This window comes from Zootoca vivipara, chromosome 14, assembly GCF_963506605.1.
Source record: "Zootoca vivipara chromosome 14, rZooViv1.1, whole genome shotgun sequence".
NCBI classification, from domain to species: Eukaryota; Metazoa; Chordata; class Lepidosauria; order Squamata; family Lacertidae; genus Zootoca; species Zootoca vivipara.
The window spans coordinates 34,863,014-34,887,445 of NC_083289.1; the positions used below are offsets into that span (position 1 = coordinate 34,863,014).

At 42.6% G+C, this 24,432-nt stretch overlaps 1 protein-coding gene across 15 annotated transcripts in view; it reads left to right on the plus strand.

The window, feature by feature from the left end:
- Positions 1-23,532, plus strand: part of GLYR1 (glyoxylate reductase 1 homolog) — a 39,905-nt gene extending 16,373 nt beyond the window's left edge. For 4 of the 15 annotated variants that reach the window (XM_060282890.1, XM_035130856.2, XM_035130865.2 and 1 more), the window contains 13 exons: positions 2,457-2,595; positions 3,108-3,329; positions 7,436-7,522; positions 10,985-11,041; positions 11,824-11,874; positions 11,979-12,052; positions 14,715-14,814; positions 16,281-16,391; positions 18,638-18,739; positions 19,448-19,610; positions 20,230-20,409; positions 20,935-21,059; positions 22,046-23,532. In XM_060282890.1, coding sequence (XP_060138873.1) covers positions 2,509-2,595; positions 3,108-3,329; positions 7,436-7,522; positions 10,985-11,041; positions 11,824-11,874; positions 11,979-12,052; positions 14,715-14,814; positions 16,281-16,391; positions 18,638-18,739; positions 19,448-19,610; positions 20,230-20,409; positions 20,935-21,059; positions 22,046-22,120 — 1,434 coding nt within the window. In that variant the 5' untranslated portion in view covers positions 2,457-2,508 and the 3' untranslated portion in view covers positions 22,121-23,532. The remainder of the gene's footprint in view (positions 1-2,456; positions 2,596-3,107; positions 3,330-7,435; positions 7,523-10,984; positions 11,042-11,823; positions 11,875-11,978; positions 12,053-14,714; positions 14,815-16,280; positions 16,392-18,637; positions 18,740-19,447; positions 19,611-20,229; positions 20,410-20,934; positions 21,060-22,045) is intronic. The other 11 variants (XM_035130857.2, XM_035130859.2, XM_035130860.2 and 8 more) reach the window with 11 other exon arrangements.
- The last annotated feature ends 900 nt before the right edge of the window (positions 23,533-24,432 follow it).

Sequence of the window (24,432 nt, forward strand, 5' to 3'; positions counted from 1 at the left end):
ATTTGGTTGAAACAACCTCCCTCTCCTGGCAGAAACAATGAAACATTCTTTTTAACCAAGTAATAGCTCTGGTTTGTGGGCCCAGTTATGTCTACCAGGCCTATCCTTTTGGCTTGAGAGACCATTTTAGCCACGCCACAGCCACCTGCCCTGCATGTGATGTCATACACGATGTCAGGGTGAGGCAGGTAAATTCTTATACTGCTGCTGAAACTCTGCTTATGTGTGTAATTTGATTGCAAACTGTTGTCTCACAATTCAACTTTCTATTCACTTCCTTAGGAGGCTGGGGGAGGCTTGGGAGCGATGGGCAGGCAGCGCAGCGCTGCCACACGTTCCCGGGCTGCTTCCTGGTATAAGCTCCCAGTATAAGCACTGGGAATACCCAATGCTGAACATGACTATAACCAACTTTAATAAGTGAACGGGCATTTTTGGTTTCTAAATAAAAATAAAAGGAAACCTAGTAGTTCTGGTTCTGGTGGCTTATGGCTGCTGTTTGTAGAAGGAATAGTTCCAGAATGGTCATATATATGGTGATGGCTTAGTTCATAATATCTTCCTCACTAAGGCTGCTTTGTGCCGAACTGCTTGCCTAGAAGTAAGCTCAATTTAATTTATTAGGACTTATTTCTGAGTAGGTCTGGCTAGCATTGCACTGTATATTAATAATAATACTAATACTAATAATAATAATAATAATAATAATAATAATAATAAATGTTTTTTCTGCAAGGTTAAATATTTGTGTGCGTGGATATGTTAAGTCAGGATAACCTGCTTCAAAACACTAAAGTCTGAAATTAATAGTAGCATAATTCTACTAGGACCAATTCAAGTCATAGAAGTGAATTAAAGGAGGAATTGTGAAGAAGACAGATGTAATAGTTACTTGGTATAATGGAGAGCCCAGTTTGTGGTAATAGTTGAAGATTGAATGGAGGATAGATTGCACAGGTTGCTCACTGGGGTGAGAAAGGCTGAGCATATAACAATTCTGGCCTGACAGCACTGGTTATGCGTTAGTTTCCAGGCACAATTGAAAGTGCTGGTTTTGACCTATATAGTCTTAAGTGCCCCCCTTCCCAATGAACTGACCCAGACCCTGCAATCATCATCTGAGGCCCTTCTTTGTGGGCCCCCTCCATAGGCGTTCTGGAAGATGGCAACATGAGAAAAGGTCTTTTCATTGGGCTAGCTCTCTGTTAGTGGAATGCTTGCTCAAGGCAGATTTGCTTGGCACCATTGTTGCATATCCTTAAGTGCTATGCAAAAACATACCCGTGGCCTTTTTGTGTTGGTGAGATAAATAATAATAAAACAAAAACCTTTTTTTTTACTTAGACTTTTGGATTTAATAAAGGAATTACTCTACTATTGTTTTTGGATTCCCTTTTTCTAAAATTGCTTCCCAAATTGTTTTGTCTACTAAAATGGAATGTGGAATGTGATTTTCTTGAGTTGGTGTTAAAGCATTTTATTGAGGTGACTCCTTTAAACAATGGTTTTTGCAACTCCGCTGGAATTCTGTAGATAGAATATTGATTTATCTTATAAAATGATATTCATGGATTCTGATTCTTTGTTTCCGTGACAGAAGTTGTAAAATTAATAGATTATATATAGCAACATACCTACTGAGAAGGAGAATTGTCATTTAAAACATGTCATTAGGAACAAAGTCTAGCACTTGGGAGTATCAAAAATGCAATAGAAATGCATATAAAAGAAAACAGAAGAGGTGAATAAGTTCCCCTTCTGTAATAGTTGAGTTCAGCTAAAGACAGATGTTCTTCCTAATTCAGCTAGGTGCTGTTAAGGAATCAGAGTTTTGCACAGGTATCCTAGTTGGGCGACTAACTGAAGGAAAAAACCAAAAATAGCACCATCCCACTCAGTTGTTTGGGAGTTGAAAATCTGGCAGTGTGAGGGGTATTACCAATTTGAATCAGGAAAACCAAAGCAAAACCTTAGTAGCTTAATTTATCCAATTCATTATAAGCAAAATAGCTCTTAGTCAGAAGTGACTTCTGATTTCACTAGTGGTTTCCTTGAACACAGAAGACACTCTCACATTGAAAACCAGCAGTGGCATCTGAGGAAGAGCTATTCTGCTTGAAAAATATCAGGCACAAACACGTTTGAGATGCGGTTTGTTAACAAGTAAACTGCTTTTTCAGCACCCTGGGTTCACCTCTAATTTAGGAGGTATGGGAGGGAATGCTTACAGATAACGAGCAGTATAAAGTTAGCTAAGAGGAGGATTTGCTGTGAGTGCTAGCTAGTGTGCCACTTGTGAAAGTATATATGTTCCAAGGAAGGTTCTTGGAATACGGTGAAGGTGAGGACGACGACAAAGAATTCAGGTTTTGTCTGCACATCTTGCTTGGAAGGGCTGCCAGTTACCTCTGGGAGTGATATGACTGGAAATACCATTTTGATTTCTCATTTATTAGTGCTTGGATTAAAGTGGAGCAGCTGAAGCCTTATCATGCCCACAAAGAGGAAATGATCAAAATTAACAAAGGCAAGAGGTTCCAGCAAGCTGTGGATGCTGTGGAAGAATTCCTCAAAAAAGGCAAAGGCAAGGACCAGGTGAGTGTCCTTTCATTTAGTTTTGCCTCCTGACACAGTTCCCTGGAATAATGAATGAAATGCTTCCTTTTTTACTTCATTGCCCGGTAGGTGTGCCAGACTATGTCTCAAGAATTATACTATGGAACAGTGATTAGGATCACATTTAAAGTTGTAAAGCTGTTAGGTTTCACAATTCTGTTACCTCTCTGACTTCCTTAAAGTGAACAGTGACAAAAGGATCGGCTGGATCTCCTTACAGCGTTGGAATGTGTTTGCTATGCACTCTGGAGTTAGAACTTTTTTTTCCTTATAAAGTAGGTGTCTGCCTAGAACACACAGATGTACTTTGCCTCTCCTTGTCTGTTCTAAATAGTAGCTTGAACCTGTTAACACCCTGAGTTCAGGGTCCTTGGCATTCTTCGGATATCTGGCAAAACTCATGTTTGGGTTTTGTGAGTTTGGAGACAACAAAATCCATGCCAGCTCATGCCCCTTCTTTTCCTCATCTTCTCTGTTCTGTAATCTCTCAGGCTTCTTCTCATAACTCCACCGAAGAGAAGAATCGGCGGAATTCGAGTGAAGAGAGGGGCAAGCAGTCAGTGGGAGAAGAGAAACACAAAGCCAAATTGTCTGAAGGGAAGCCGAAGAAGAGGGTGTCTTCCGTTTCTTCAGAGCGAGGCTCAAAATCCCCTCTGAAGAGAACATATGAGCAAAGCCCCCGGAAGCGAGGGCGCCCCCCTAAAGATGAGAAGGTTTGTGTTTTGCATCTCCTCCCATGCTCTGTGAGCTTGTCCAGATGGAATGTAACCTTAACAGCCAACCGGATGACTTCATTGTTGTGGCCATTTGAAAAGTTGCATGTGTTAACTGTTCAAGGTTCCACCAGGCAATTCCTTTATTCCTCAGCCATAATCATTTATATTTGTTGGCTCTTCCAAAGTGCTCAGCTTTAGAAGTTTCATGGAGTGGCTCCTCTCTGGGAAATCCAACAAGATAACACCATTTTTCCATCTTGTTGCACGCTAACCAAGGAAACGGAGCACAATTTCACCGTCAATAGTGGTATATGTTAACACCTCCATCTCATTTGTACGTTTGGTCAGATGACAGCCCTTTCCATCTCATCCTTTCTCCTGTGCGCTCAGGCTGGAAAAGGGCCAGTTGCCTTGATAGATGGGCACGAAGAAAGCTTCTAGAAGTGGATGACGCAGCCAGAAGACGTCCGCTTTATGCATTCCTAATTCTTTGCCAGTCTTCGATTCCTCACCCCCCCCCCATTGTGGTCTGTCCCATCCTTGGACACTTGACAGATGTTCACTAGCGGAACGTAGCCACCTCTATCTCTTCAAGAAAGTTGGAATCTCCTGCTCTGGCGGTTGATGTTACCCACTTCACTCCTTACCAGTTGAATGGATTACTATAATGCTAATGCTCCACGAGGCTGAATCTGAATGCCACTAAGAAGCATAAGACAGGATTACTAATCAGCTAAGATTTATTAGAATTGCATTCCACTCATTTTCAGTTGAATTGTACAAAGTGCTTCCCTCTTTATTGCTACCATCTTTTATTAGGTCACAGTTTTGACTCTCATCTTTACTAGTTTGAGGTTTAGATTCCTGCAGTCTGGGAAAACCATTATTGATACTTTATTGGTGACTGACCAGATCCCTGCATTTAGATGTGATGAAGCTGCTTGCAAGTAGGATTTTCCCTGAGATTTGATTTTAGGTTATACATTTCTAAAACAGTTGGCTTGAGGGTGTGCTTATTTGCTAACTTGTTCTTTTGGAGAGTGTGTCAGTAGTAAATTTAGCCCTTTGAACTTCAGAAGCATACTAAGTCACTGGCTGAATACCAGGTGAGGGGTGTGTGCCCCTTTTAAATGGTTGATTGCAGAAAAGTTGGCGGTTATGCACAGATTTTCTGGCTGATGAGAGCAGCAGCATCAAGAAGTGTGGAAAGAAAAGAGGCTACTGAAAGCGACAGACTTCTTGATGCTGCTGCTCATCCAGCTATCACTGCTGCATACTCTCTTGCCCATTGAAGAATATTCATTAATTTTTCAAAATATAATCCTCAAGAGTGTGGGAGCCCAGTTCCAGTGGAGGAGAGCCCTGCTTTTGTAAGAATGGCTGTTGGACCAGGCTTTGTATAGATAGCACTGGCTGTGACAGTCCAAGTCCTCTTGGCAACTGAAATGGTCCTAGTTTGTCACTGTTGTGGAATCTCACTCTGCCTAAAATCAAAAGGGTATAGAAGCTGGTGTAGAAGATGGCTAGAAAACATTTCACTGAGAGGTCTTTTAATCTGTGCACTAAATGGAGGACAAGACGTGTGTGTGTGTGTGTGTTTGTTTGTTTGTGTTTGTTTGGCCTTTTACTTAAAATGTGGTGGAGATGGAAGGTTTAATGTAGGAGGGTAGTAGAGTTATTGTTGTTACCAGATTCCAAAGATGGTGATGGGATAAAATGCTCCCTAGATTATGATGAGGCTGTGGCAACTCCCTCTACAGGTGGTTGTTGTAAAATAATTTATACCCGCCTTACAGCCCCTACAGATGTCTTTCAAGGTGATAGCTCAATGGGTAGAACATGCGACTCTTAATCTCAGGATCGTGGGTTCAACCCCTACACTGGGGAGAAACTAGGGGGTCCCTTCCAACTACAATTCTGTGACACCAGTCATCACATCCACACACAGTGTTTAGAGGTTGTAGAGCAGTGTTGGATGACTCTTGGTCGCTCTTTGTTTATATTCAAGAGACCCAGTATCATATGCATGCATTTTACATGGTACACAAATACATGGTGGTTCCAGGGGTAGGAGATGAAAATGATTGTTCCTGCTCATAGGTTTGGAAGGAAGGAATGGGAAGGTTCTGCTGTCATTCATGGTAATCTCTCCACTGCCCTAGCCAAATCAGCCTCTACAGTCCAGCCCCCCCACATATATGTAATATACAGTATACCTATGTACATACAAACTGAAGGAATTTACTACAGAGTGGATAGAGCCAGATGGCGCAGGCTTGAGAAGACAAGCAAGGGCATCTTTACCATCAGTCCTACACATGTTCGCTCAAAAGTAATTCCCATCAACTTCACTTCGTTCTAGGTAACTATGTGTAGGATTGTAACCATCAAAATCCAGCATTTGCTTAACAAACAATAAGGAGCCTATTATGTGACTGGGTGGCTATTTTGCAACTTTTACACCAAAGGGATTTAATACTTAATAAGGGTTGCTAATATGTGGACTTGGCCCAGCTGAAGATTGATAGTAGAGTTGTAAGAACTACCACTTAAAAAGAATAGTGGTTTAGAATAGCCAAGGTTGATAATATGAATCATAACTTTTTGGTCCGTTGAAAAACCTAAAAATCTTAGCCAGGTCATTTATTAAAATAGAAAGCAAAAAGTGGTGGTGCTTAGAAGACATGCAGTGAAAATTGGCCAGGACTCCAAAACCATTAAAGATTTTGTCTTTTGATCATCACTTTCCGTCTCCCTCAGCAGTAGGTATAGATTAGAGTGTAATGTGCTTTTGGCACAATTCTTCATTCCAGAAATTGGGACCCGTTAAGAAGCTAGGTTAGAGGTGATGGGTGGGTTCTGTTTGAATCAAGGAAAGTGATGCAAATTGATGTTTTATTTATTTATTTAAATTTTGATAATAGGTTAATACTGTAATAGTAAAAGAGCAAGCTAAGATGCATTGTGATCTCAGTACATTTCTCCATGACAATAATGGCAGAGGGAAATAAGAAGATAAGATGAGGGAGTTATTCTCTCCTGTCCTCCTTGGAAATAAATGTCACCCTGGCTTGTGAAATTTACTGGATAACATGTATTGAATCATTGTCATGTGCATTGATTATGTTGCGTTCATGATGTTAAGCACACCTACTAGGGTGTAAGTTTTTAGTGAACCTGGGGGTGGGGTGGGGACTTGCTTCCAAGTTTACATAGGATCTTGATGCATTGATGCTTGATTGCTTTGAGTCACCTTGGAGCTGCTAAAAGTCCTTGCTTAATTTTGGTTAATTTGCTTTCATTGGATTTGTTGTCCATGCCACCCACCCCAAGGTCCTAGATAAAACAGAAATTAAATCAAATCAATAAATTAACCCATTTTTTAAAAAAAATATTGTACATTACCAGAATTCAAATTATCCCAGGTCTCATTTAACACTACCCATTAAAAGCCAGCCCCAATAAATTATTACTTACCCAACTTTCACCAAATACCATAAGCTGAGACCTTGGCAAAGAGAACATTTATTATTGTAGAGTCAACACTTCTCTGTCCTCTGTGTATAGAATACAGATGGACCCTTCCTCACCATTCATTCCCCTCCTTTTTTGCACATGGGAGATGACACTCTCCTAACCAGCCAATACAATACAATACAATAGTAGTATTCCTCTAATAGCCTAGTTTAATTAGTCTAATAGCTATGTCGTAGCTTCTTAAAACATTTTAAAATTAAATTTATATAAATAATAAAAATATTTTTATATAAGTCATTTCTTAGGGCAGCTCTTCAAAATGGTTTAAATCACATACCATGAACAGTGCATTTACTTGCATTTGCCCCTAGCGCAAACCCCTTTCTTCCATTGAGAGTTTTTCATATGTCATTTTGCATGCACGTTCCCCTACTTGATTTTGGAAGTTGTATTCCTTTGGCAGAGCAATATTTTCCAAAGAGTGATTGAGGGATCTGGAAGAGGAAAATATGCTTCATTATATTTGTTACATATTCATTTAGCTGCTATTCAAATATCCTGCGCACAGAGTTTTGGGATTCTGTCAGTAAACTCTGTTCTTGATCAATCTCTTCGTTGCTTCACAGGATCTGACCATCCCTGAATCGAGCACAGTGAAGAGAATGATGACTGGCACCGTGGCTGGCTTTAAATGGCCACCGAGTGTAAGCGAGGTGATTTAATTCTTTGTCTTTTCCTCAGTGGAAAAATAATTCTAGCATTTCTGCTGTTGTACGAAGCATAGTGAGGTGGATCACAGTAATCTTCTACCTTGCATACATCAGAGTTTCTTAATGGAAGGCTTGGTTCCCCATATTTTGTGCAAGAGACCCTTTCCTTCCTTGCTCTTCCGTTTTCGGTCCTCTCTGTGCATGAGTTGCATCATGCCCTTTTTCCAGTTTCAAACACTCACCTCTTGTATTACTTCATCTCCTCTCTCTTACTGTCTCTATTCCTGTACCCATCTCTGCATTGCCCTGGTTACTGTCTGTTTCATATGGGTGAAGGGAAACAAGAGGAGGAGCCACTGGGCTCGTTCTAGCATAACACTAAACCATGGTTTAGCATGAACTGAAACAAACCTGAATAAAGCCTTGGACTCACCATCAGCCAAGAGAAGGATTTCTGCAGCATTTAGATTTGCTTCCATTGAATCCTGGCTTATGTGCAAACCAGGCATTGTGGTTTAAATATGTTTTGGTCAGCTTCTGAGCAAACCAACTACTAACCATGGATTATGAAGCTGGCTTGCTAAATTTAACCAAAGCTTGTTTTAAACTACAGTTATATTGTGATGGCAGGTTAGATTTCAAATCTATAGAAGATCTCCTGGTTGCATGGGAGAAGATGATTTGCTCTTGCTCATTCCAGCACATGTACATAGTACCAAACCATAGTTTATGGTTGCATACAAACCAGCCCACTGTAGAAGAGGCGTTACTTTTCCATGCATTGGTGCTTTAAGTTGGGTCACCTGGTGCCATGGTGATGTCAGGTGATTGACAGTTGTGCAGCCCTGTTTACCGGTACCTATCAAAATGGTCTGGGGGGCAGGGTGAAGAGCTTGGGATCTGACCATTCCTCATTCCTGACAACCCATTCTGCAGTCTTTCAGTCTTAAGATGACAATAGTAGTATTCATCTAATAGCCTAGTTTAATTAGTCTAATAGCTATGCCGTAGCTTCTTAAAACATTTTAAAATTAAATTTATATAAATAATAAAAATATTTTTATATAAGTCATTTCTTAGGGCAGCTCTTTAAAATGGTTTAAATCACATACCATGAACAGTGCATTTACTTGTATTTAAAGGTCTCAGGTTACTATTGCACGAGGCATGCCAGGCCTGAGAAGCAAGCTATAAGCATGTTCTTATATATGCTTACTCAAAAGTAAGGCCCATCAATTTCAGTAAGGCTCATTCCCTGTTTACTTACTTGTAAAGTGTTCTCTGAGAAACTCACTTTGGAAATATTAAAAAGCTGTTACGTTAGGAACATAGTGGCTAAAATGCAAAAATATAACTTGTGAACATGAACAGAAATGCTCCTGTTCTTCATCGCCAGGTGGTAACCATAAATAGCTTCCATATTTTGGGGGTTAGAGAAAATAACTTGGGAAACGGGGATGAGACCCACAAAGTGAAGCAATGCAGAGCAAGACATCACTCTTACCCTCCTCAGAAACACGAGCATGCTCAACCTCAAATTTCCTATCCTCTCCCACCCCTTAGACTCCCTGTTAGGCAGTTGGATGACCCCTCACACTTCCAGGTAACTCCCTGCAACACAGAAGTCATGCAGGTCTGTCCTAGAAAGAAAGGAGGAAAGAATCAAGTTGGTAGGGTAGGGTTAGTCAATTTGGTGCCCTCCACTGTTGCTGAACTCCCATCATCCCCAGCCAGCATAACCACTGGTGGGGGGGTGAAGGGTGTTATAGTCTAGCAATGCCTGGGGCACCACATGGGCAACTCTTGTACTAGGTCCAATAGCAGAGAGGCAATAGAACCCATGGAATTGTTGGCTGATAGAAGTCTTGTCACATGATTCTCCCTGCAATTTCCCCTCCCCTCCCAGCCTTCATTACTCAGTTCTGAGTGCCAAACTACACAAACAGTTAAATGCATCTTTGCATTTGGCTTGCTGGGTTTTTTAATACAAATTTCCTTCCAAACAAAATTTATTTATCACAATTATTTGTTTGCTTGTTTATTTATTATTAGTCAGATTTGTATATCGTCCGTCATCCGAAGATCACATGGTGGTTCACAACATAAAAACACAAAATGTGAACCCAAAATATATAATAAAACAAAAGCAAACAATGTGCAAACACATTTAAACAGCTATAGAATGTTAAGCAGCCAAAGACGTGGTTATAGAGAAACATTTTTGCCTGGCGTCTACAGATAGATAATGAAGGCATCAGGCAAGCCTCCCTGCGGAGAGCATTACACAAGCTGGGAGCCACCACAGGAAAGGCCCATTTTTGTGTTGCCACCCTCTGGTCCTTTCGTGGAGGAAGCACACAAAGAAGGGTCTCACCTCGTGATCTCTGTATCTGGGCTGGCTCATATGGAAAGAGGCAGTTATGATGAACATCAAAACCTATTGCACTGTTAACACAATACTAATTGAATTTTGTATTTCTCTTTGTTGTGTGGACCATTTGTTGGAAGCTGCCCAGAGTGGCTGGGGGAACCCAGCCAGATGGGCGGGGTATAAATAATAAATTGTTGTTGTTGTTGTTGTTGTTATTATTATTATTATTATTGGGTAAGGATGATTAGATAACCAGTTAACACTGGTTGAAGAGTTTAAAGTGGCTGGTGCCAAGAGGCAGAAGATTAAAAAAAATGTAGTCAAAGTAGTTTCTGAGATACCACTTTAGGTTTGGTTTTGGGAGTTGGTAAACTGTCCCCCGCCATTTAATATTTATCAAAAACATTTCACTTAAATTGATTATTTCCATTCTAACATGAACATGCTGTTGGAATGGGTAGTGCTTAACTGATTTATTTAAAGCAGTAATAAACCACTCTTCAGACAAAAAAAGGCTTCCTAAGTGGCTTATTTAAAATAAAATAAAAAAGATTTGAGAGCGCAGACCTGTAGCAGAATTTTAGGCATGTTTACTCAGAAGTAAATTGCTTGCTGCTTAATAGTGTGCTTAGGATTGCAACTTAGAAACCAATACATTCAGATGAGTCCTGTTTTTAAGCTGGAAAGTGCTTTTATGGGATATATCACAAGCTGAAATATATCCCAAGGAGTCATTCTCAAGCAGCCTCCCATAATGTTGCTATGGGTGGCTTTCACTGAAGAGGCTACTGTGTGTATTATGTCCTGGAAATTACTTTCCTTCTCCTGCCAGTTCTTTCTGAGCTGAACTCCCCAGCCTGCCTCTCTGGACTCTTTTAATTCCCACCTCTATTACCAAGCATAATGATAACTTCTTGACACACATCCTGTATTAGGTACAGAGATTAAAAACAAGACTCTTGCTAGTCTGTGGAAGACATCAAGGAGTCTCCTCAGAATTGAGAAAGTGACGACCCATTAAAATGTGTGTGGAGGCTTTTCAGACTTGAAGTTTGGTTGCCTTGGTTTCTAAGTTTGCCTCTTTGCAATTGCAGCCTGTGAAAGATGGCGACCCTCATTTCCATCACTTCCTGCTTAGCCAGACAGAGAAGGTGAGCAATAGGTTTGGCTGAAGAGTTCATTGCTTGTGGCAATTCAGGAGTTGAAGTCTCTGTGCCAGGTTTCATTAGTTTTGCTTTGGCATTCATAAGTGAAAATGCCTTTAAAGTTGAACTGTGACATCCTCAGATTTCCATGAGAAACAGCAGTTTGTCACTTGTACATATGGGACAGGTATGATTTTAAAAGTTCATGGAGCAGGTCACCAGAAGTTGCTCATAAGGCAGCTATAGGGAGATAGCAGTCATTTATTCCACCCCACATGCATTTCATAAAGATTCCTCCATCCTAAGGGAGCATGGTTGGGGAGTAGGAAATAGAACGTTGCCTTATACTGAGCTAGATCATTGATCCATCTAGCTCAGTATCACCCTAAGCCTAGACTCCACACTGACTGGCAGCTGCTCTCCAATGCTGGGGATTGAAACTGAGTCCTTCTGTATGCAAAGCAAGTGTTCTACCCACTGACCTGCAGCTGTTCCCCTGCAATAACTATTTACTATTACCATATAGAGATATACACTTGGGTTTTTTTTTTACCAGATCTCTCTAAGCTTGGTTCTTCACCTATGAGTTCACAGTGTTATATGGGCTGGCTCTGAAGGGAAGGGGTTGAACACAAGAACTATTTTTATCATAAGAAAGTAGAGTGGGATGTCCCTGGCTTGCTCATAATTGTCTATTCATGCTGAGCATATAGGTCTACTTGCCCTGCAAGACGGCAAAAGAGTCCCCCCCCCCCAAATCTGTTATTTTCCCTTTCTTCTCTATGCAGCCAGCTGTTTGCTACCAAGCCATCACAAAGAAGCTGAAGGTGTGTGAAGAGGTATAGCAGCCTTCCTTTTTTACTTGCCTGCTTTAAAGTTTTGAGACTGCCTCTTTCTGTAAAGTAACATTATATTTTATGGCTTTGTGTTTTCTACCCCTTAGGAAACAGGGTCCACGTCTATCCAGGCAGCAGACAGCACGGCTATCAATGGCAGCATCACTCCCACAGACAAGAAGTAAGAACCTTCTTTTCTTTCATTTCCCTCTGATTCTGAAGTCTGCCATGTCTGCCCTGTTGGCTTAAGGAGCAATTTGCAATATAACGCATATGATACATATATGTAAACAGTTATAACAATTGAATTTATAAAACATTTTTTAAAACCATAGTTATATGTATTACAGCAGTTGAAAATAAGATCACGTATGGAAAACTAATTCAGATTCGAAGCAGATACCAGTTGGGATAAAGATTTTAGAAGGCTTGTTAAAAGAGGAATGGCTGAGTGAGTTTGTGCTTTTATAAAAGTACTAGCTGGCCCGGCCACGCGTTGCTGCGGCTCAGTCTGTTAAATTGCCCCTCAGAGTCCCGCTTCAGACTCCCCTCATCTTCAGAGTCCCCCTTCATTTTGTTGAAATGTTTTATCTTCTGTTTACACAGGGTCATCCCTGTGACTCCCCCCACCATGTCCCGACCCATGAGCTATCCCGTCCCCTCTTCCCCCCACCCCAGCTCTTCCCTGTGATTGGCACCACCCTGTCCCGACCCCTCCTCCCCCCATCCCCCACCCAGGTGAGGCCCCCCCTCCACTTGGTGCAGTCTGGAAGGCCGAGCCAAGATGTTGTGGAAAGGGAATGTTTCCTAGGTGCAGTACCAGTGTATCCGTCGCTAGAGGGCGCTGTTTTGTGACCTCTCCTGTGCTCCCAGCATGCACTTGAGGGTGATTTGTGAGTTCTGGAACACGGGGTTTTTTGGGGTTTACGTTGCCTAGGTGTGACATCTGTCTACGCAAACAGTTTATTTCTCCTCTCGTATTCGCATGTGACGTGTCAAAATTTGAACGCAATCGGTCACGCGGTTATGGAGAAACGTGGAGACAAACAAACATGCCCCTTTTACATTTTTATATATAGATAGATTTCTGTATCACCATAGTATAAAATATAAGGGTAATGTACACAAAACATAAAACACCATTAAAAACAATACAGAGAATCACTAAAGTGACCAGCTAGTCTAAACATTAGAAATATTTGCAAAGGGCTTCCAGGATAAATAAGAAAAAAGGCTCTAAGAGATGCAAGAAAGTCAAAAGCAATGAGTTTCTTGAAGAAGAGCATGATCAAACTATGATAAATAAAATTAACAAGACTTCCTGAATATCGTAGTGAGCTTCCTTCCGATGAATGCATTTTGAAAAATGAAAGTTGCTTTTATCACAACTCTAGGGTCGTTGCATGAATCTGCTGGGAGTTGCCTATTCTATATGTGGATGAAAGCCTTGTCCTGCAAGGCAGGTCAGGTGGCCTAATCTGTTTAACCACCAACCCCAAACCACCAGACGCCTGGGTAGAGGCGGGAGCATTGTACCTTCCAGGAACAGCACTCCGTGACACTTGTGTCCTCTGGCACTTCCTGTGCTTCCCCCCTCTCCTTTCTAGAGTGACAGGAGCTAAAGTTGCACTTCCTGCCTTGCTCTCGGAAGCAATTTCCCTCCTGCAGAACAGGCTGTGGCCTGTTTGTCGCTGGAGCTGTCTCGGAATGTCCGTTTTTCAGGCTTGCTGAAGGGAAACTTAATATATAACAATGAAAGTATTCAGGTAAACCCTTTCCCCTTAGCAATTCAGAAGCAGACAAGGCGTCCTTTTGGGTTGGGCTCTGTTAGTGTGAAGCTGTATTAGCAGTGGCTTGCCACAAGCCTCTCATGGTGGTTTAGTTAAGCATTGCAAGTGCTGCCAGCTGTGAACTGAACGGCAGACATACAGGAAGCTAAAATGAGTTAGCTTTATTAAGATCAGTTTTGAAACGCCTTCGTTAATTGAGGAGGGAAACAGTCACTTGTAATCTTTGCAAGTTTCCAAGGGTAATTTGTCTTTGTTCCATTCTGCCACAGCCTCTTTATAGTTTACTTAAAGTGCATGCAGGACCCTCTCAACCAAAATTATTCCAATACCCCCCTCCCCACCTTATTAATTTGGATAAGGAATGTTGCATGTTAGCAGTGGCTTTTCCTAAGCATGAAACCAGAGTGGCTGCTAACATGCGAACTGTAGCTTAAACAAACATTTAATTCTCTTTAAGTGGCATGACAGAAAGATTTACAAAAACATAAGTGACTCTTGATTTGTGAGTTGTGCAGCAGGATACCAAATGCTGTGTTGAGCCTTCTGAGGCAAACTAGCTAAGAGAGGGAGTTACCCAGTCATTGCTGAACTGTACTCAAATTTAGACCTTGCACATGCATACCCAATACATTTTTCACTGCACCGTCCTAGTCCGTTTTGTGCTATCAGTGAGTATGACTTTGTGCACCAAGTTCTTTGTCCTCCTAGGATGAGGTTCTCTTATCTGCCTGAGTAGAAAGTAATGTCTCTTAAGTCCAGACTGCTTGTTTAGGCATGCTATATAGAGCAGATTTTTTGATGTCTGTCAGCCATTGGCTCTTTGCTAGGGATATAAATGTGATCCTTTTGGTGTTCTTGCTCCTGAGAACATTGGTGCTCACTCAGTAAATCCTCATTACTATGAATTATGCACTTTGCTGCCTGCCTCTTTATGTCTGTTTCCATGAAGCTTGAACCCCACAAAGCCTCGAAGAGCCTCTGCTATATCTCCAATCTCACATTAAACCCTTATGCAAATTTCCAAAGCTACAAACTTACTTCTCTCCTCCCCAGGATAGGGTTCCTTGGCCTTGGCCTGATGGGGAGTGGCATCGTGTCCAACTTACTAAAAATGGGTCACACTGTCACGGTCTGGAACCGGACTGCTGAAAAGGTGAGTTCATTCTTTGGGAAGTATGAGGCAGTATCATACATGGTCTTAGTCACCTGGTCTAAGCTTCTGTGACTTCATTATGAAGCTGTGGCGACTTTCAGCTTGGCTGGCCTTAAGCCACCATCCCAAATGTGAACAGTGGGGTTTCACTGAGCTTTCACTGAGTATAGTAATGAGGGAAAGCCATTTAGACAAAAAGCATGCCTTTCTGTCAGTCATGTCTGAGACATGCATTTCTGAGCTCCACCACTGCTGTGACAAAGTCAGCTTAAATTATCACACCAGAACATAGTAGCCATGGTAACATTTTCCTTCCCTCTGCTTCATGTTCTCTCCTCTCATTTTGTGCTATTTTTGTGGCTAGTAGCAGAAGCTCTGCCTTCTGATCTCTGGAACAGCTGTGCCCACATCATTCTTGTATCAAGGTTTTGGAGATGAATTTATTTATTTGAAGCATTGTTTTACCCTGCCCCTCAGCCAAAAAGGCTCCTAAAATGGCTTGTATTTATATACAAGCCATTTCAGGAGCCTTTTTGGCTCCTGATCAGTAGCATACAAGCCAGTCCCTTCAGGCTTGCAACCTAACAGATACAACACAAGAGGGAAGAGGGAAGAGAAGCCGACTCAGGTATCAGTTTGTAATGAACATATAAGTAGCTTTTGAATGGGAAGCCTTGAATGGCAGCCTGTCTCAGCAGAGTCAATGAAGTGGACCCTGAAGCCCCTCTGTCCCTCTGCTACAGCCAGATGGAATGGCTAGTCTATAGATTGCTTGAGCACAGTGGAGCGAGAGATAGTGTGCATGTCTAATTCTTAAACTCACAACGGTCCCCTCCCCCTTATTCTTGGGTGAAAGCAATCAAGAGGCTTAGTTTCGGAGCTACCATCTAGCAGCCTGTGGCAGCTGGGGAATGGCTCAAATGTTCAGTGCCCACACAGAGATGATGAAAGCTAGTGCCAGGACCCATCCCCACCTACTGCCACCAGTAGAAAGTAGCAGGTTGCCTTCTCCTGTCATTCAGGACAGGTGAGGTTTTCTATCCCCCACCAGCCCGCATGGGCTGTGTTTTGGAACTGGGCTCTAGCTGTTGCTACCTGTTTGGCTATTAGAAGGTAGCCTGCTGTCATTGGCCTCTTGAGCTGTGGGCCTGATAAGTTGCTATGGAACCCCTGGGGTCTTTGGAATACTCCTTGAAATCCACTGCCTAAAGTAAGAGGATAGCTAACCACTCTAGAAAGCAGAAAAGAGAACCTGACATCACTGAACGTGATCTCCACCCCCCAGAAAACAGGGTTCTTCTAAATAGCCTAACCCTGTTTCATTTTGTTCATGTGAATGTGGTCCAGGATGCAATACTCTTCAGTTAACCGTGGGCACACCAGGGTCCCTGGTAGAGCGAAGCCAGCTTTGACCTTTATTATTCAGTTGTTTCCATTTCTTACATTTGGGTCTGTGACTTTTGCAGTGTGATTTGTTCATCCAGGAGGGGGCAAGGTTGGGAAGAACCCCCGCTGAAGTGGTCTCCACCTGTGACATCACTTTCGCCTGCGTATCTGATCCAAAGGCAGCCAAGGATGTAAGGATTATCTCTTTTTCTTGCACGCTCCCACCTTTCTCACAGCGCTGTACACAGAGCTGACTTTCCATGACCAAAAACTCTTCTAAAACATACTGACTCCTGATGAATGAATCCCTCCATTGATTCCAGACATGAATCTCTGCAGCTCTTTAATTGTAAGCCAAGAAAGTGCAGAAATCATGTTCCTCATTGTAAAGCTTCCTGTAATGGATGCCCAAATGTTTGTCTGGTACGGTAATTTCCAAACTGTACATCTGGGCATGCTAGTGTACTGCAAGAGAGGCTGAGGTTTGCCTTGAAAAAATTAGTAAACTGAAGGCGTCCTCCATTCTGTGCTCCTTACTTAAAGCAGTGAGGGCCCGTGCAACATTGATTAACCCTCCGCACTCTTTACTTAGCATATATATAAAGACATGCTAGAATTAGAATATTTGAATAGTATCCAACTATTCAATTGGAATAAGTGTCTGCTAGGATTCCCTTATGCAATTGCTGAAGGATGCAGGAAAAGCCCAAAAGCATCACTGTTGTCTTGCCTTGACTGGGAAGGGGGAAATAGGAGGTAGTGGTACTGTAGTTTCAAGGAGGAAGCCTGGCTGCTGTTCTGGGAACAGAAATTGTGAGAATTAAGAGTGAAGTGTGCATTCCAGTTTTAAATCATGGGTGGAAACTGATCAGAGTAACAAAACATGGCTCTAGTATTCAGAACAAGGTCAGCCTGTCTTTTCAGCTGTGTGTTGATATTTTCTGCCCAAATGCTTAATCTCCTTCTAAAAGCTTTGCTGTCTGTCAAATGACTGGAATAGTTCACAGTAGGTTTGGGCAGAGCTGGTTACTTTTGCTTTTTGCTTTCTTCATTTTGTGTGGTTCTTGGTGTAGTGTGTGTTTATAATTTTCATGATCCTCTTTGAAGGCTGTAGTCTAAAGGCAATATATAAAACATATAAAGGACTGTGTGTGCTGTGGGATAGGATAACCACAGTCAGCCACAGAGGCAAATTGTACCACTTCGCAGTTTAAAATGCTTTAGATAACTTTATTGTGGCTTTTCCATAACTGCAGCCAACCCTGTGAGAGGTTGCTATTGTTCCCATTTTACAGCTGAGGAAAAGAGGCTGAGAGTGACTTGGATGAGAACATCAAGACTTAGAGCTTGAACCTCAGTCTCAAAGGCTGAGGTCAGATGGAGTTTGATATGTTTGTGCTTTCCCAATAGCACACTTCTAAAACCTGAGACTACTAATAGAGGGTGGAATAAAGAGGATTGTGTTTGTGCTGCAAGTTTTGTAGCTCTTATGTGGCTGTAAGAGTAGGCTTGAAAAACTGTTATCTGTGCTTAGCAAGATAACAAGCAAGAAAAGCAGCAAAGAATCCACTGGCACAGTTGAGTATATTTTTCTATTTATTAAGTGATTTTGCTCCAGGGTCCTACCTAGCTCATGTTATCCATACAACTCAACCAATGCACAATACAAGTAAAATACACAAAAATGATTGTGTGGCTGAGTGTAATATGAAGTTGAGTAACACAAAATGTATGATCTGCCCCTCCTAATAGGACCTAAGAAGCTACCCTCTAGCCCAGGAGTTAGGAAACTCTTCATCTGCTACCTTTTTAAAAAATGATTTTCCCTCCCCATATCATTTAAAATGGCCTGCTGTCATAACCAGACCAATCCAGAGCTCTACAATGTCAACACATCAATCAAATCTTACCCCTGCTGTTTTATATATATGTAACTGCAAGGCTGTGAAGTTAATAGAATGGGAGGTTTCATCCTTGAGTAAGAAGTTGGGCTGCATTAATTTTGGATTCCTTTTGAGTTTCCATTTTATACAGGTGCTACAGTATAGCACTGCAGATTTGTGCACATGCTTGGCTGACCCGGTGAGAAACTAGTCTTATTTCGGTGTGGTCCAGTTCCTCCCCTCTGCTTGGAACTGCAAATAGTAACACATCCTAATGGAGCTTCAACCAGACATCCCTTATCCAAGATAGAGAGAAAATGTAGCCCAAGGCAGTAATCTTCCTGATCCTTTGTTAGAGCTTCCTTAAAACTATCCTCTGTCTAAAGTGAACAGCAGCATCCTATAAGGTAAATAATGTTGAGGCCACTGAAGTCATGTGGGCACTTTCAGCAAGCCCTTGTGCAGAGATGGTTAGTAGGAGGCCCTTTAGCATTGGCACAGGTGGATTTCCTTTGCAGACACTCTATTGCTTTGGCGCTCTTCTGTTCCCACAGCTGGTGCTTGGTCCTAGTGGAGTGCTCCAGGGTATACGTCCAGGAAAGTGCTACGTGGACATGTCCACCGTGGATGCAGACACTGTTACAGAACTGGCTCAGGTAAGCATTGCAAACTGAGTGCCTGGTGTTATTTTAAATCATGTAATAGGATTAGCTCTCATTCAGGATGGTGTTCACTGTTTTTCTGCTACATGCAAATTCTGCCTTAAAAGAGCCAGGCAATTTGCAAACTTAATAAAAATTGAGACCTGTAGCCAGAGATTCGGATTTTTTTTCATATGATTTGTGGAAGTCTGCCTCACCTCCATGTACCACATTCTCTCCATGTCAAAGTTCCTTTGCCCATTTCCTTTTTGCAAACTTTATGCCCTTTTGCACACACATACACCTGCCTACTGTCCTTAGGATCTCTGAACTTTTTGTTCGAGCTAAAGAAATGGTAGCCAGTGTGGTGCCCTCCAGATACTATTGGAGTCCACAAACAACTGGAGGGCACCAAGTTGGCTGGCCCTAAATTGATGTGACCTTTCAGTTCCCTCAAAAGTAGCTACGCTGTCAATAGTCTCTTGCTGACATACTCAACATTAGCCAATATATGGGATGTTTTCTACTTTGGTGTCACCACAGCAGGTTAACCCAATGGCTAGAGGGAGTTCATGGGTGCTCCTGTCATTAATAGGTGTTTGGGGTTTCCTGTATTTCCTGATGGTTTTCAAGGTGTAGCTTTCCTCTTTGACCTTTTGGTTGGTACTGTATGTGTGTGCCCCATGTGTATGTAATTGGGACATATCTTCTCATTTCTTCCAGGTGATCGTATCCAGGGGTGGCCGCTTCCTGGAGGCACCAGTTTCAGGGAACCAACAACTCTCTAATGATGGCATGCTGGTGATACTAGCCGCCGGTGACAGGGGCTTATATGAAGACTGCAGTAGTTGTTTCCAAGCAATGGGGAAAACCTCTTTTTTTCTAGGTAATATCTTCCAGCCCAGAGCTGAAGAGAATCATAGTAGGCTGATCATAGGCAGAATAGTTTAAGCCCATTGAATTCAGTTGGCTTTCGTGTGCCTTGATTTGTATAGTAAGGATGGGCAATCTGTGGTCCTCCACACTGTTGTTCAACTAAAATCCCCAGCAGCTCCAGGCCAGCTGATGGCCAGTTATCAGGAGTATTGGGAGTTGGATCTGGAGGGCACCATATTACCCACCCTTGCTATCAGTATCTCCATGCTGAGAGGTGGAATAGGAAGCATGTTTAGGCAAGAGAACATAAAACTCTGTGGTTAAAAAAAAATTGTTTTGGAATCCAGAGTCTGAAGCAGTGATACAGGCAACCCGATTTGCAGAAGGGTTGTGTACACAACTGCAGAGCACACATAAGCCCACCCCATTATGCCCCCTTTTCTGGCTGCTTCCATGTTGCTGTGATGCATGCATGCATATTAGGGATTCAGTCTACCCACCCCAAGCAGAAGATGTAGTTGCTTTCACTGGGTGTCTTTCAGAACGGCTTAGATGTCAGTGAGCATGGTGCAGGTTCTTGGTTTTTTTCCTTATATTGAGCTGTCCAACAGTGTGTGTCTCTCTCACAGGGGAAGTGGGCAATGCTGCCAAGATGATGCTGATTGTGAACATGGTCCAAGGAAGCTTCATGGCCACAATAGCAGAAGGACTAACTCTGGCTCAAGTGACTGGTCAGTCGCAGCAGACTCTTCTGGATATCCTCAACCAGGGACAGCTCGCCAGCATCTTCTTGGACCAGAAGTGCCAAAGTAAAGTTCTCTCCCATCTTTCCTTCTTAACCAGAAAGCTGGTATCTCCTTTTAAGTGTCACCAGACAGTTGCATAGTGGGGTTCAAAGAGTGGGGGAGAGGAGATAAGCACTGCTTCTGGGATTCACTATTCCATTAGTGTACTGTAGGATGGATTTGCTGCAGATTCATACTCCCACATCCAAGCCGAAGATTTTATCCACTGAACATTGCATGCTTGTTGCTACTTCATCTGTTTTCACAGCCAGGCTTTTAAAAATATGGGGTGATACAGGAAGTCCATGGTTGGGGGAGGGTTACAGTTTAGCAGTGTCCTAGGTTTTGTCACTGAAAGGAGGGTTAGGAAAGAGATCTGCCTTGAAAATCACTTCTAGAGTAGAAATCTGACTCTTACTTGACGCCTTTAAGCAGGATCAGTTTGATCCTGGCACTGGTGAAATCTACAAGGGAAGAGAGAAAGCAAGTCAGCAACTGGGAAAGTGGAATGTGAAATGTACCTGGGGTTTTGCTTTTTCTTTTTTCCAGACATCCTGCAAGGAAATTTTAAACCAGATTTCTACCTGAAATACATCCAGAAGGATCTCAGATTAGCCATTGCACTAGGCGATTCTGTTAACCACCCAACTCCCATGGCAGCTGCAGCCAATGAGGTATGTGTGCTGCCCAGGCCTCCTCTCTTGCTCCAGTCCCATCTTTAGGAGAGCTCCTGATACCCCTTTTCTAAACGTCAGGGGAGTTGCCACTTTGGTCCTGCATGGCCAAGCCACTTGGGGTGCCTTGGCCACGCAGCCCCCAGTTTTTCAACTTTGGAGGTATGGCTCACTGGCAAAGGACTCCCACCCTCCTTCTTAGCTTCAACGTTTGGAAATGGGCTGGACCACCCACCATGCTCGCCAGAGTGACGCATCACACTTGCTTAGATAAGTGATGGCTGGGAAAAAGAGGTGGGTGGGAAACGACCATTTTTTTCACCTATTTTTAATGGGCCTTCACATCTGCATGCTTGCCATGTCAAGCAGACTTCTTAAACCCTGATCTTCTTGATAATTCCATACACACACCTTTTTTAAAAAGACAGCAGGCACTTATAGGAAGGTGATAGGATGGTGCTCCTTGATTATTACACACTCTCCCTGATTTGCCAAGTCCTCTGGGGTTCAACCATTTTTTCGAAGCATTGTACAACATTTTTGTTTGCATTGGCATCTCATGGTTAAAATTAAACCCGTAGAACATTTGTTGTTCAACTCCCATCATCCCTGGCCATGCTTGGCAGGCCTGAAGTGTAACAACATCTGGAAGGCCACAGGTTGCCCATCCTAGTGTAGAGTTTGGTGATTTAATACTGCTTATAGCTGTTGAAAGTTTATATTTTAATGGAATATTTTGGCTCTTTTACATGACACAGTATTGTCTTTCCCATGGGGGGAAGCTTTTTGGGGCTAATTATGGCCAGCAGGCTTTTCCTCATAGTGAGCTACACGCCCCAATTCCCCAACTCACATAGTGTTCCTTGAAGGGAAGTGTTTATAGATATTGATGAGGCAGTTCTGTATTCTAGTGGGAAACCAATAGTATTATGAGAATACTTGCTTTCTGAAAGGACTGTTCTCTTATTGCCTTTCTCTTTCTTCAGGTCTACAAACGAGCAAAAGCATTGGACCAATCTGACAATGACATGTCTGCTGTGTACAGGGCCTACATCCACTAGGCTGCCCCATTCTTGTTAATACCATGATTATTAATTATGATGATGATGATGATGAATACTGGGTTTTAACTCTGGACCAGTCCATCTCTGTCTCTCTCTCTCTCTCTTTTCTTCCCCCCACCTCTCCTCAATTGTTTTTCCTTTTTTAAAATACAAAAACTCTTCTGGGATCTGCCACAAAGGCAGATGCTACAGTAAGCCTTCCTGTGCCAGCAGCAGCAAGAGTAGGAGGGAACAGGCTTGGATCATTGCCTTCTTGACAACAAATTATACCACATGCTCAGAGTCACAGAATGGAATCAGCTGCAGGTCATCTCAGAAACCCTAAGGTGACTCTTGCCAGGAAGTCTGCTGCTTGGCTTCTTCTGGTGTTCACTTTTGTACCAGTGTCCTCAAGAGGTTGTTTGTTTGTTTTTAACTGCTGTTTCACTTATTTGCTGTAGGTAATGTGTTCATTGTCCTCTCTTACGCACTAGGGACAATTGAAAGAAGGCTGTCTCACCTGCCTGTGAACCTGGGTGGCTCAGTCACAGGCCCTCTAGATGCTGATGCACTAAAGCTTCCACAAGCAAGTTCAGTGGCCCAGTCATGATGGGAGTTGTTGTTCAGCAACATCTGGAGGCTCAGATATTTCCCACACCTGGTCTAGACCCTGGGAACCTGGCTCCTCTTTTTTTTCCTAGGGGGGAACCAGTCACAATCAAGAAGGCGACAGGGCTAAAATTAGCATTGTAGTTTCTGATATTCCCCACCTCAGTATCTCAATGGAATTAGTTATGAGAACCCAAACAGGCTCCATCCATAGCCCTTCCCATTCAGACAGCTTAGTTTTTAGCGTACACAGGATCCAACATGTGCCTGTGGCACTTGGATATGCCAAATGCATTTAGAACAGCCTTTGGCTTTCCAAGCGTTGTTGAACTCAAATCCAAGGCAGTCTTGGAACAAAGGGAATTTTGTCCCCCAGCATCTGGAGGGCACAGATTCCCCATTGTTGATTTCAAGACTCTAGTTCCCAAAAGGTTAACCCAGTCTTGAATATTTCTGTAAAACCCTATTGCTTTTTATAATTCAGGAAATGAACTGGTATGTGTTTTAATGAGCGAAGGTAGAAACTTTGGTGTCTTCCTTTGGTTTTATGTCCTGAGAGCATGCCGAGTGTGCACCCACCCGATCTTCTGTGGCTGTTAGTGTTGGCAAAGATTATTAGGATTCTTCTCATGTTGCCAGAGAGCCATAGGGCAAGGTAAGAGAAAGTGGCTTCAGGAAGACCCAAAATCTAAACCCAGAATCTTGACGTCCATGTTTCCCTTTCTGTAAAACAGGAGGAGATATGCCTATTTGTTGGCAAGAACTTTAATACAGCCTAATAAACTCTGCTTGCATGAATGGCAGTGACAACCAGCTTTGAATTGATATTCTGTCATCTATTGGTGAAGTTGTGAGCACTTCATTAGATTGACCAGGTACCTGTGCTGTGGAAATAACCTAGTAAAGGGAAAAGGGAAATTTACCATGCTGGGTCTCACTGGAAGTCAAGTAGGGTCCCAGAGAATTCAAATCTATTTGAATCAACCAGAGCTGCCATTGAGGGAGGGTGAGCTTTTGAGCCCAACAGAACTTGACCACATGCTTCCATGTAAAAAATGGCTGGTGTGAAATGAACAGTCCTGAGTTCTCTCTGGCAGCTCCTGAACTTTCAAAATGGAATGCAAGGATATAAGAAGTGGGTGCCGTACAAATAGCAGAGAAAATTCCCCCATGTCTTAAGTACATCAACTCAGTGTTAGTCTTGGAAGAGAGTCCCATATTCACACTTGGAAAGCGGTAGGTTGGACACCCCTTGCTATTCACACATTAGATTTCACATTTTCCATGGGTGCCCTGCAGCTGTAGAGCCCTAATATGCACAGACCCAATCTGCACAGTAATCCGTACTTCCATTTTGTAGTGAATATACCACATGGACCAGGATGTTAGCGTTGATCTTCACATTTGTAGATCCAATACAAAAATGAAAGCCACACTCCTCTGGTTGCTTGTTACTTCTGTGGTATTATAGCAGTCAGCCTGGGAAAGGAAACGGAACCAGTTAAGTGTTCCTCTGGAGCAGCCTTCCTCAAACTGATGCCTTCCTGGTGTTTTGCACTACAGCTCCCATCAGCTCCAGCCATTGTGATGGGAATTAGTCAAAATATTCTGGAGAGTACCAGGTTGAGGAAGCCTGCTCTCCCTAGGGTCTTCCATTCCTGCTTGTGTGATCTCTGGCCGCAGATAGCCATCAGAGACTGCTACTCTGCCCTGTGCTGAAA